This window comes from Lineus longissimus, chromosome 13 (genome assembly GCF_910592395.1).
Source record: "Lineus longissimus chromosome 13, tnLinLong1.2, whole genome shotgun sequence".
Classification (NCBI taxonomy): Eukaryota; Metazoa; Nemertea; class Pilidiophora; order Heteronemertea; family Lineidae; genus Lineus; species Lineus longissimus.
In genome coordinates this window covers 15,165,438-15,179,083 of record NC_088320.1, presented here as the reverse complement: position 1 = coordinate 15,179,083, position 13,646 = coordinate 15,165,438, and the positions used below count along the sequence as shown (strand labels likewise).

Here is a 13,646-nt window from a genome sequence, read left to right as displayed (position 1 = left end):
CAGTAGGTTTAGGCATATCTTTCACAGCCTCAATCTTGCGAGGATCAGCCATGAGTTCCTTCGCTGACAGAATGTGTCCTGAGAACCCTATTTTTGGTTCACGTAGCTCAACCTTATCCAAGTTGAATATTACACCGTTTTCACGTCCTCGTTGAAGTAAGCAGCGAATGTTCTTATCATGGTCTACACATGCCTCTTGATAAGTACCCCCAACACCATACCGAAGACGTAATCTGCTATGCACAACACTCCTGTCAGACCACTCAGGATTTGTATAAATCGACGTTGAAAGATTTCACTAGACACACACAAACCAAACGGTAATCGTTTCCAACGATATCTGCCATAACGGGTTTGCATTGTAGTAAGGTAGCTACTTTCTTCGTCGAGAACACAGTGCCAGTACCCATTAGCTAAGTCTAGTTTCGTAAACACTTTCGCATTCATGAGCTCCGGTAGGACATCATCTATTATGGGTAGCTGATAATGCTCACGTCGCAATGCTTTGTTCAATGGACCAGAATCTATGCACAACCTGATGTCACCATTTGGCTTTTCAGCAATGACATATTGGTTCACCCAATCGGTAGGTGTCTCAACAGTTGCTAGCACATCCTTTTCTACCAGCTCATCGAGTTTCTTTTTGAATCTCTCCCGTAAGGCTATCGGTTCACTCCGCGGTGGACGTACGACTGGTTGAATGGAATCGTCAATGTTCAGATGAACCTCTCCAGGAAACTGTCCAATCTTAGTCCTGTCGAACACATCAGCATAGCCTTCCAATACCGGATCGTTAAGAGCCTTTGCTGTGTTTACACGCTTGAAATTGTCCTGATTTACGACAATGAGTTTCATGTGCTCGACAGCAGTAAGACCAAGAAGGGGCACAAAGTCCTCTTTCACGATGACAAACTCAATGGAGTACAGTTTCCTATTTTTAGGATTACGGACATGGATTCTGCGCTCCGTTCCACATTTGCAGAACTTTGCTGCACTTTTGCAACTTGATCGAACTATTGACATGTTTAGCGGGTAATATGTTCACAGCAGCTCCACTGTCCAATTGAAATTTCACTCGCTTCTTCGCATCATTTCTGCGTAAATCTCCTTGTTGTCATTATTGCAAACTTGGTTTATCTCTGCAAGATGCACACACCCAATCACATCAGGCTCATCGTCAGAGTCATACTCAGAATCGGTGTAGCCCACCGCATGTACACTTCTTGACCTGCATTTTAACTTGAAATGATTCAAACCACCACATTTGTGGAATTTCTGTCCATTTGTGGGACACTCCTGACGGTCTTTAGCATGCTTCCGTCCACAAAATCGACAGTCTATCAACGATTTCGACGTGTGGTGATTCGATGCACTATGCTCGTATTTCTTTGGCATTGGAGTATCGCCTCCTCTCGACTTTGGTTTCGATTTGAATCGTGACGACACATTTTTTACATCTTCAGTCCCAGAAGAACCGATAACTTTGAGTTGAGTCTGTGCTAACTCAGCGGACTTGCAAATGTCAATACTCTTTTGTAACGACAACTTACGTTCCTGCAATAACTTTCGACGAGTGTTCTGATCTCGGATGCCAATCACAATTCGGTCACGAATCAGTGACTCCTCCAGATTTTCGAAATTACAAGTCTTTACCAACTCTCTCAGAGCACTAAGATACGTATCAAATCGTTCGCCAGACTCTTGGTTATGTGAATTGAACTTGAATCTCTCATACATCTCGTTTACCGTTCCAATGATGTGATCATTGAGCTTTTTGACAATGTCCTTCAAACTTTTGCTCGACTCGCCAGCAGCTGCATCAAATGTGAAGCCGTTCAGGATCTTGAGACCCTGCGTTCCAAGCGCACTCTTAAACAATGCAACTCTGTAGGCCTCGTCCCTTCTTTCCAAATCAGCAACAATGGCATAGTTTTCCCATAGTTGCAACCACAACTTCCACCCTTCAAGAGCATTAGCTTCATCAGATAAGTCAATTGGAGCGGGTGGTTGTATCGGTAGAAAGCTCTGGGCCAGGGGTGCAGGCACTGCAGCAACCGCTGCGGGACGAATGTCCGGCATGTCTGGTTCACCACCTAGCATCTTCAGTGTTCATTATACATGCAGCTATACACCCGTGCATATACACTAAAAGCACATGCTTTCACACTATTGACAATGTCACTTTGACTCATCGAATTCTCGGTTTTACTGCCTTTACTATCACTTTGACCTGTATCGGAGGTGACTCGGGTACTTTCTTCTTTCTTTCATGGAGCCCTTAAGCTGTCACCATGTTTTAATGTTGGTTATAACGAAGGATAAGTCGGGTTCACAAACTTAAACTTGTTTATTCAGCCATGATGAAAGTAGTACCAAGAGCTTAGGCCAGGTGTCACCACCTTACAGTGACATACTGTAACAAGTAATTGGCTTGGGGATAATGGCTCGGGACTGTCAGGAGATGTTGTGTCAATAAAGGTCAGTGGTCGACTGTTCACGATACACTCCACTTCTGTCATAACAGTACTCAACAATTCGTCATCCAAATGTTGCCCGTGCTGCAACAACAGAGTGGTCAAGGCACTTCTCACAGTAAGAATCATCCTCTCCCAGACTCCCCCGAAATGTGAGGCATCAGCTACACGGTTGGGTTCAATTGACACCCTGTCGCACCCATCTTTGAGGAGTTTCCCTGCAATCTTCTCTTGGTCAATCTCCTTAACTGCTGCTGTCAATTCATTTCTGCCTCCCACAAAGTTGGTTCCTTGATCACACCTTAGTTCTCTGATTGGACCTCTCCTACATGTGAAGCGCCGATAGGCATTCATAAACGATTCTGTGTCAAGGGAATTGGCAGTCTCAATGTGAATTGCTCGGGAACTCAAACAGGTAAACAGCACTCCCCATCTTTTTATGTCACTTCTTCTTTCCCTTACAATGAACGGTCCAAAATAATCAACACCGCTGTACTTGAATACAGGTACTGCTTCCAATCGCTCCTTGGGGAGGTCAGCCATTTTTCGTCCTACAGGGTTTCCTCTCAGACGTCTGCAGGTGATACACTTCATTATGTACCCAGTCACCGCTCCTCTGTACCCGGCCTGTCGTATCTTGTTCAAAGTCATGCTTCGACCAGCATGACCTACTAAGTGGTGAAAATGCCCAATGATTAACTTGGTTACATGGCCATGTCTGGGTACCAAAATAGGGTGCTTGAAGTTCTCGCTGAGGTTTCCCTTTGAGACAGGTCCTCCCACACACATGACTGTTCATTTCTGATGGGATCCAAGGGTCGCAGATTAGTACCATCTTCCTGGAAAGCTTCTTGTTGTACAATTCGCAGAATTGTGGTCTCTGCCCTAGTCATGTCATCAACTGAAATGGAAAGTCCGCCCTTTCCGACTGTCTCCCCAGGGTGAGGATGGTTAGTTTTGTCCTTGAGTCGTTGAATGTACTTTTGGCAAAGTGCTACAGCTCGTTTTAGTCTAGACCATGACAAAAGGTGATGAAATCGGTCTGCCATCTTGTCAGTGGTCTTTTCTGTCACAGTGGTTCTGAGGACAGTAGCCGATCCTTTTATCTCCGGGTCCCTGTCATCCAGAGGGATGGGGATATATTGTAGTGTGGGCTCTGGGATCACGTCTCTTTGAAAAAAGGCTGGGCCCTGCTACCAGAGTTTCTTGTTGATCAGTTATTTGGCATCTGACCCTCTAGACGCTATGTCGGCTGGGTTTTCTGTAGTGTTTACATGGCTCCACTGCTGGGGTGATGACACATCTCTGATATGTTGAGTTCTGTTCGCGACGAAGATATGGAATTTCTTGGTCTCGTTAGAAATGTATCCCAGGACAACAGTACTGTCAGTGTAGTAACGCAATTCGAGGTCTTCAATCTTCAACTCCCTATTCAGGAACGTTCCGACCTTCACACATGTAACAGCCGCCGTCAACTCCAATCTTGGTATCATCACAACCTTTACTGGTGCAACTCTGGCCTTGGACATCACCAATGCAGTTTCAACTTGTCCACTTTCATCCACCAACTTCAGGTAACTGCATTGTCCGTAAGCGTATTCACTTGCATCAGCAAAGCTGTGAAGTTCTGCCTTCTGAATGGTTCCGAAATTCATGGACTTCAAGCATCTTGGAATCTGCAGCTCTTTGAGGGTCATCAGTTCCATTCTCCATTTTCCCCATCTCATTCGGATTTTATCGGGAATTGGGTCATCCCAGTCTGCTTTCTGGTGGCACAGATCTTGCAGAATCATCTTTCCTTGAAGGAGAACCGGGGACACCAGGCCAAGGGGGTCAAATATTGATGATACGGTGGACAGTATGCCTCTACTGGTTAAAGGCTTATCCTTGAGATTAACAGAGAATCGGAAGCAATCGGACTTCACATGCCACTCCATTCCCAGCGTTCTCTCTAAAGGGAGCTCATCTTGTCTTAGATCTAGGTGCTGGATGTTCTTCCCTCTTTCTGATGTTGGGACAGCGTCAAGGACCCATCTGTCATTGGAGACAAACTTATGTAAACGAAATCCGCGTTCACCACAGAGTTTGATTGAGTTTGTCACAAGTTCAAGGGTATCTTCAACTGAATCCAGAGACGTGACACCATCAGCAACATAAAAGTCGTCTCTAACAAAGTCAGCTGCAAGTTTGCCATGCTTGGACTCAAATTCGTCTGCTGCTGTCCGGAGAGCAAATTTAGCACACGACGGAGATGATGCTCCTCCAAATAACTGCGCTGCCATCCGGTACTCAGTGGGTTGCGTGGTTAGGTCACCCTTGTCCCACCATAGGAATCTAAGTATATTTCTGTAGTCTTTGTCCACCCCCACTTGGTGGTACATCCCCTCTATGTCACACGCCAATCCAATGGAACCTTTCCTGAATCTAACCATTGTCGTGTTGCTTTTATCGTGAGATGCTCGATTGAAGGCGATGACGATTGATTTCCATAATAAATGAAATGAATTACTTTATTTACGACTCCATCTTTTCCGGAAGTGCTTACATAGCTTCTGCGCATGCGTGACATGAACTCAGTTACAAATTGGCGGGAGATTCAAATATCACCACATCCCCCAAGCTTAGTATAAAACTGGACAAGTTTTAACTCATCTCTCTTATAAACTTTTCAACTGGAAAATATTTGAAAACGAAACACCTGAAGACAAGGCAAACTTTGTCTTCACAAACACCGACTAGGCATATTGAAATTGTCCCAAAATTACTAACAGAAACTGACTATAACTGGAATAATCAATATTCAAATTTAGGTTTTGACTAAACACACTTGCTTAGAACATACAATTTACAAAAAAAAACACACAGGAAAAACATGTCCTGAAAACTTGGTTAACCTTACAGTACTGTATCTTAAAATCACAATCATGGCCAAAAATGCAGAAAAATCTACAAGTTGTATGAAATTACTTCTCCACATAATCCTTCCATCGACTATGTGTAGTCCTGACCCTAGTTGACCTTCTCACTGGTTCAACAGGCTCAACTGGCTGAGAGTTTTCAGGAGGTGCAACTGGGATCTCAGAAGTGTCCACAGTTTCAGTGGTTGTGACAACTGTTGTCTCAACAGGAGACAAATCTGGTTCATGTAAAACCAGCTCAGGGCTGCTCTGAGTCTCAGAGACTTCAGGCCGCTCCTGTATTCTAACTTCACCAGTGATTTTTGAATCTCTAGGAGATTCCCCAGATTGAATTTGAGAACTCTCAGAAGTTGTGTCCACTGTTACACTGGATTCAGACATGCTTGAGTGATACTTCTTGACATGGTTCAATGCTCTTAATTTTACACCTTTTGAATTCTTGAGCAAAACAGCACCGCTCACTTTCTCAACAATCTCATATGGTTCAACCTCATAATTAGGCATCAGCTTGTTCTTACGGAAATTTTCTAAGAGCAACACTTTGTCACCAGGTTTCAACTCAGAAATTTCAGCGTTTCTACGGCTGTCCGCATACTGTTTCTGCCTAAGTTTGGAGATTGCATCACGCTCCCTAAACTTTGCTTGCCAATCTGATTCAGTAACCTCTCTATTTGGCTCAACCCTCAGTTTTGGAAGTCTACATTTCAACTCTCTACCCATTAGTGCTCTGGCTGGAGATACACCCGTCTGTGTATGTGGCGTCGTCCTATAGTCAAACAGGAATTTCTCAACCTCTTTACGCCAATCTTTCCCTTCAAGCTTCGCTATTCGAATGATTTTCAACAAAGTCTCATTTGCACGTTCGACGTTCCCATTGCTCTGAGGCAAGTAAGGTATGCTGCACCTGTGATCAATGTCTAGGTAGTCTAAGAAAGCTTCAAATTCACGTGATTTGAAAGGCGGTCCATTGTCTGACCGTACTGAATAAGGAATTCCATGGGTGAGGAAAACCGATTCTAGAGCTCTGATCACACGTGTGGCATCTGTCTTCTTCAGAAACACAATCTCAGGCCATCGACTATAATAATCAGTGATTACAAGCAAATGGTCTCCATTGGAGATATCTAACAGATCTATGGCTATGTCAAACCATGGGCCCTCAGGCAGTGCATTAGGCCTAATTGGCACCGGCCTGGGCCTTGAACCCACCAGTTGGCACAAAAGGCAGTGTTTTACACATGTTTCAACATCCTTATCCATTCCTGGCAACCACACTCTTTCTCTTAGCCTATTCTTCATTCTCACCATGCCTTGATGCCCACTATGGCCTAGTTCGATAACTTTGGGGCGTAGACTCTCTGAGATGAAGATTTTTCTACCCCACATTATCACATGACCATATGCCCAGAAATCATCCCTGATGTGGTAGATGGGATCATGTTTCAACTCATGCCAGTCTTCAGTCAAAATAGCCCTCTCTACCAATTTCAAACCTGGGTCTTTCAGACTTTCAGTCTCGATTTCCTTTATGCCCATGGCACCAGGAAGACTCTCAGTTACTACAGAGAACGCGAAGTCTTCGCTTCTGGCCTCATCACTAACTACATCAACACTATCCTCAATGGGTAACCTGCTAAGTGGATCAGCATAGTTGTCTCTCCCCTTTATGTGCTTTATAGTGTAATTAAACTGTTGGAGGTAAAGTAGCCAACGTTCTATCCTAGCAGAAGGTGGTGTGGAGTTAGGCGCCAACACTTTCAGTAGAGGTTTGTGGTCGGTGAGGATTTCAAAGGAAGATCCTGTGAGATACAACGCAAGCTTGGAACAGGCCCATTTTACACCAATGGCTTCTCTCTCAAATTGTGAGTACCTACTTTCACAATCAGACAACTTCCTGCTCAGGTAATGAACAGGATGGAAGTGGCCATCAGGCTGAAGCTGTTCGAGAATGGCCCCTAAACCCACGGGTGCCGCATCCGTTACTACTCTTGTTTTAGCCCCTGGCTTGAAGTAAGCCATGCAAGGTGCTGAAACTAGACAATCTTTAGTCTCTTTGAACGCTTTGTCATGCACTGATGTCCATTTCCACTCTGCTGTACAACCAGTAAGCTCCCACAGTGGAGCAGTGATTACAGAGAAATTTCTCATGTATCTCGAGCAGAATTGAGCAAGACCAAGAAAACTTCTAAGTTCAGCTTTGGTCTCAAGCTTTGGAGCCTTCACTATGGCAGACACTTTCTGCTCACTCACTTTCAAACCCTTGCTAGTCATGACATGGCCCATGAAGTCCATGGACTCACCAACAGCACACTTTGGAAAATTCAATGTCAACCCATGTTCAGCCAAACGCTGAATCACCAACTCGACTCTCTCAAACAACTGCGCATAGTCATCTGCGACAACTCTGATGTCGTCGTGTATGTTGTGGGCTCCCGGACAACCCTTCAACACCTGTGCTATCAACTGTTGAAACTTTTCTGTGGCAATGTTGGCCCCAAAAATCAACCTCTTGTATCTGTACAGCGAGCTTGGGCCTGAAAAAGTGGTAATGCCCCTGCTGTCAGGGTGCAACTCCACTTGGTGAAATGCACTGTTCAAATCTAGTTTACAGAAAACTTTGGCCCCTGATATTTCAGACAAACTTTCTTCTACCGTAGGCACGGGGTGTTTCTCCCTTCTTATTGCGGTGTTGGCCCTTCTCATATCCAAGCATAGACGTAGGTCACCATTAGGCTTCAAGACCGACACTAATGGATTCACCCATGAAGTTGGACCAGTTACTGGTTCAATGACATCCAACTTCAGCAACTCATCTAGTTTCTGATTTGCCTTGTCTCTCAGATTGAAAGGAATGCGTCTGTGCTGCACAGACGGTTTCACATCTGGATCAATATGAAACTTCAACTGGTAATTCTTCAGTTTACCTAGGCCCTTAAACACCGAGGGGTACTTGCACCTTAGCCTAGATAGAATATCGTTATCATTACAATGTGCACTGTGCCTGGGACTTGATGGAGGTCCCACCCTGAGGATACCAAGCGATACACATACAGATCGGCTGAGCAATACTGGCTGGTGGCTGGCTGGTACTACATAGAATTCGACATAGGCAGTGCTGCCTGTCTCCGCAACTTCTATTCTTAGTGCGGTTTTACCTAGAATAGCCAGTGGTTCTGTTGAGCCATATGTGTAAACCTTGGTGTCACATCCTCTGAGTGACGGCACTGTTCGTCTGTCTTCTTCACTGTCTCTCTTGATCTTCTTGAAGGTCGACTCAGCCATTAGGTTGCACGTCGCACCGGAATCTATTACCACAGGAATGTCCGACTGATGTATTTTGACGCTGAATGTCTCCACACGATTGTCGCTGGCATGGAACACATAGTATTCATCGTCGTCACTCGATGAAGTGGCACCAGCGAGGTGTTTGTTATCATCGGCAGTGCTATTGGTGTCCACTGCATGAACTGAATGACGCGTTTTGCCACCGCGGCCTCGTCCACGGCCACGATGACCCCCACGTCCGCGGTTGGACTGGGCAGGCACTGTTGTTGTGCCTGACGATTTCGAATGGCAACAAGCCTCGAAATGACCTTTCTTGTTGCATTTCGTGCATACATGATTTTCGAGCGCCGACAATCCTTAGCCAGATGGCCCGGAAGGTCACAACGATAACATTTGGGCTTTGACTCGGACTTGCGTTGAACGAAGTTTGCGTTGCTGCTGGTTGTCGTACCGGAGTCTAGGGTTAGCGCCTCCTTGTCGTGGTAGGAGCGCACGATTTCTACTAACTTCTCCAACGTCAGCTTGTCCTCCCGATACAGCTTCGATTTCAGTGATTTGTTCTTTATGAACAACATCACACGGTCCCTGACCTGATTCAAAGATTCATCGTTTCCGAATTCACAGTCTTTAACAAGTGTTTTCAGTCTTGTTATGAAACTATCAATGTTCTCTCCCCCTTTTGGATTGGTGGAGTAAAACTTCTGCCTGGACATTGGCGCGTTCTTCTTCAGCTGGAAATGATCCGACATGCATTTAACAGCCTTATCGTAGTCCTTATCCTCCCCCTGGTCAGCGGCAGGCTTTGTGTAGAAGATGTCCCGTACCCCTGCACCGACCACATGTAGGAAGAGGGCCTTCTTCTGTACGGCATCTGTGACACCGGCGGCACCGAGGTAGAGCTTGAAATCCTTGACCCAGCGGTCCCACTTAGGGGCCAAAGCCTCAGGCTCCCCAACAATGCTGAACTCCGCCACCGTGGGCAGGCCTCCTACTGATATCGACATGCTTCAGTTCACGAACGATGATGCAGTCTCAATGCACTACGTGGATGTACAGTCATGTACAGTCAAATGCACTGTGGGCAGTGTGGGGTTTGCACGTTTCTGAACGGCTTACCGACTCGTTCAAAACGGGGTTTTCACAGTCTATACATTTATTTCACCGGCTTCACTACGGCCTGCATGGAAAGTTCGAATCCTCGTCGCCATTTTGTCGTGTTGCTTTTATCGTGAGATGCTCGATTGAAGGCGATGACGATTGATTTCCATAATAAATTAAATGAATTACTTTATTTACGACTCCATCTTTTCCGGAAGTGCTTACATAGCTTCTGCGCATGCGTGACATGAACTCAGTTACAAATTGGCGGGAAATTCAAATATCACCACAACCATAATCCCAACTAGACCGTTATTTAAATCTGGTCCTTGTAAAAGGTGTCTGTTTAACGCCTCGCCATTGTACTAAGCACTGCAGTCGAATACCACACGTACTTTAGAGTCAGGCTTGTGTTGGTGATAAACAACAAAGTGTGGGACATACCATACCCGTCCATTGTCTAGATGTGGCTCCTCATCAGGTACTCGTTCAGCGTAACGTAACCCTTGGCAATCAATCCCTCAATGCAGGCTGTGTACTCTTGATGATACTGAGTGGACTTGGCCAATTTCCCTTTGAGTTGCATCAACCTTCGTTGTACCATAGGCTTGTTGTTGGGCAAAAGGGCATCATCCTTTATGGGAAGTGGCATCTCATAATGGTCTCTCACATGGATTCCATTCCTAGTAATCTGCAGAAACCTTTTGTCCTCCTTGTGTTTTAAAGAGTTTATTAGACAGAAAACTGTTAAAATGCTAAGGACAAAGTAATGACATTTTTGGTTCACACACCCAAGCTGGTGTAGACAGTTGAAAAATCCCATAGGTATTTTGGGGCGCGGTGTAAATGCGCATGAAGTTCAGTTTAAATTAGTTGATAATTGTTATTAATTTTCCCGCCTTTATTCCGGATACGAAAATAGAAAGTCATCTGCGCATGCTCAGCACTGTCAAGAGTTTCTTTGCGTCAAAAGACAAACCTCAGATTTCGAATGTTTACAAAAGCAAAATTAAGGGAAACCAAAGAGGTAAATATCCTAAAACAAGAATAAAGCGATGTATAAGAACCCCTCCCTATCTCAGATTGTGATATAACATCACTCGCCCATTACTAAGTAAAAAGTCGTTTTTAGTGCGGCTGTTCTGAGCTATCATTTGCGGCCATGTGGTTGTGCAGAGCCTGCATGCATTTGTGTTGTTGTCTCAAAACGATAGATGGCGCCACTATATGGTATACTATTCAATGTTAGTAAATGAACTTAGGTCTGTTTGATCATTGTATCTTTCCAGATTTTACGCGTAGCATCTGCATTTGTAAAGCATCCGTGAGAATTGAAAGAAAATAATAAGAGCCACTTGTAGAAGTTGCGTTGTCATGTCTTCGTTTCCTTGGTGTCTGAGTTTTGAAATAAAGAACTGAAGCCCTGGCAGTCACAACAACACTGACGAGAAAATATTGTGCGGATGCACAGGGCAATTGCATTTAGTAAGCTCCGCCGACTGATAGTCAAACCATTCCCTGGAGTGCTCGAAAACCTGGAATCACTGTGTACTTCAGCTTGAAAGGTTCGCGAGTGAAGGGGTTTTCTTCATCATGATATTGATAATGATAATAACGATGATGGTTTAAGAGCGCTGGCGGATCAAAGAACTGGAAGAAGAGGGAGCGTGCACTGCATTTCTCATCAAAATTGCTGCACTACAGGTGGGTTCCAAAATTTCATGGTCAATTTCAAAGATTCTATATCAATGCACCCCATGTATACGCGCCTGATGAACGTTCATGGATGAAAGTAGAAATAAAGCTTTTAAAAAAAACGATATAAGATTCGCCAGGGTTTGAATCTAATTCGAATCCGCGCCTGATAAACGTTCATGGATGAAAAATGGAAAGATGACCTTTTAAAAAAACGAAAAAAAAATACATTCGCCGGGGTTCGAACCGTGACCACCCAATCTAAAGCGCAGCGCTCTAACCGCTGAGCTATCAGGGCGTTCATGTTTGACGTGAGATATTCGGCAATCTGAAGACAGGCCTCAGGGTACGCGCCATGATTGTGGCTAGGTCACGCTGGCGGAAGAGAAATTGGGTGCAAATAGTTCCAAGGTAACCGTATAACTCAATATTACTATCGATATTTCTTAATATATCGTATATATATAGCTCGATGATTTTATTGAAAATGTTTGCAGTTGATTTAAATGTTTGAATGGTTTAAAAACAAAATTTTTAGAAGCGAGGTCAACAGGGTCAAAAGAAATAGTTTTTGGCGCCAATGATGTCGGCAATGGCAGATTTGAATTAATATTCGATTCGATTCTTTTGGAAGCCGAAAGTGCGGATGCACAGGGCATGTGCATTAAGAAAGCTCCGCCGACTGATAGTCAAACCATTCCCTGGAGTGCTCGAAAACCTGGAATCAGTGTGACTTCAGCTTGAAAAGTTCGCGGGTGAAGGGGTTTTCTTCATGATAATATTGATAATGATAATAATGATGATGGTTTAAGAGCGCTGGCGGATCCAGGAACTGGAAGAAGAGGGAGTGTGCACTGCATTTCTCATCAAAATTGCTGCACTACAGGTGGGTTCCAAAATTTCATGGTCAATTTCAAAGATTCTATAACAATCAGGGGGCGTGCCTCTGGTGCACCCCCTGGCCGTCTCTCAATTCTGGATCGAGTTTTATAGTCAGTGCACAGTTGGCGGCCAGTGTTGCAAAGTGCCATTCCTCAGACACGACTTCACGAGTGAGAAATGGAAAGCTATCGCGTGAATATACCTGATTGACTGGCGCGAATTTAGGTATATTCCGAATCTTCTTGCAGCCCCATTCATGGAAGAGGTTATCTATGGGAAGACGTACAGCTCCCTAATCGAAGCGTTCATCAACTACGTAGATCGAGATGAAAGGGAAGTTTTGAAAAAGATGACGCAGGATTTCCAACCCGAAAAACTAGATGACCTGATAGAGGTACTTAGAAGGTACGATTGCAGGAAACTTCCCAATGCGAAAAACTATCTTGCCATTATTGAAGAAATTGCCCACAAACAGCTAATACAAACGCCAATGTACGTAATAGACTGCTTGCGCTTAATCTTAGGGCCCATGGCGTTCGAAAGCCTTGCATCATTTATGCAACTGTACGCGTCGTTGACCCTTCCAACAAGCTTGTGAAAAAAACGCTCATCTTCACAGAGAAGATGACAGATGAGGAGAAGGGGGAAGCAAATATCTCACGAAGTTTATCGCAGGGCTTGACGAGAGGTTATTGAAGAGATTTCTCAGATTATCTACGGGAGCCGACTTGTTTTTGGGCCATCCACTAGAAATCAACTTCTCCAGGCTTACTGGCCTAGAGCGACGCCCATTTGGGCACACGTGTGGGTACGGATTAGATGTACCTGTTGACTACGAGAGCTATCCGGAGTTTCGAGATGAGTTCACAAATATTCTGAACAGCGACCAATGGGAAATGGACCAGGTTTAAAGCAAAAACATCCAAGTATGAGACTGCAACATTTACTGCATACCTGGTACTGCATACTGTTTAGTGATTGCATTCCATGATAAAAAACAAGAACGATCTGGCGTTTTGGAACATTCGTAACGTAATCATAGCCGTAATTACCACTCAAGTTTAAGGAGGTAACCACTAGTGCGCTTCTTGTTCCAGTGCTAACCTTTTGTCAGCCCACATCATTAGCAGAGTATAGGTAGTAATTAAGGGCTAACCTTCCAATCAAGCAAAGTAAGGGCTTACTTGTAGAGGTCCGCAGCATTAGCATATCAAGCGTTACTTTTCGTCAGCCCGCATCATTAGCAGAGTATAGGTAGTAATTAAGGGCTAACCTTCCAATCAAGCAAAGTAAA

General features: G+C 44.5%; 2 protein-coding genes across 2 annotated transcripts; both read right to left on the bottom strand.

The window, feature by feature from the left end:
• Positions 1 to 2,351: 2,351 nt before the first annotated feature.
• Positions 2,352 to 3,017, bottom strand: LOC135497716 (uncharacterized). The gene has a single exon (XM_064787550.1). It carries the CDS (start codon positions 3,015 to 3,017, stop codon positions 2,352 to 2,354), a length of 666 nt encoding a protein of 221 aa, XP_064643620.1.
• Positions 3,018 to 3,691: 674 nt separating this feature from the next.
• On the bottom strand, positions 3,692 to 4,906 carry LOC135497715 (uncharacterized). Its single transcript, XM_064787549.1, has one exon. The coding sequence runs from the start codon at positions 4,904 to 4,906 to the stop codon at positions 3,692 to 3,694; it is 1,215 nt and encodes a 404-aa protein (XP_064643619.1).
• Positions 4,907 to 13,646: the final 8,740 nt, after the last annotated feature.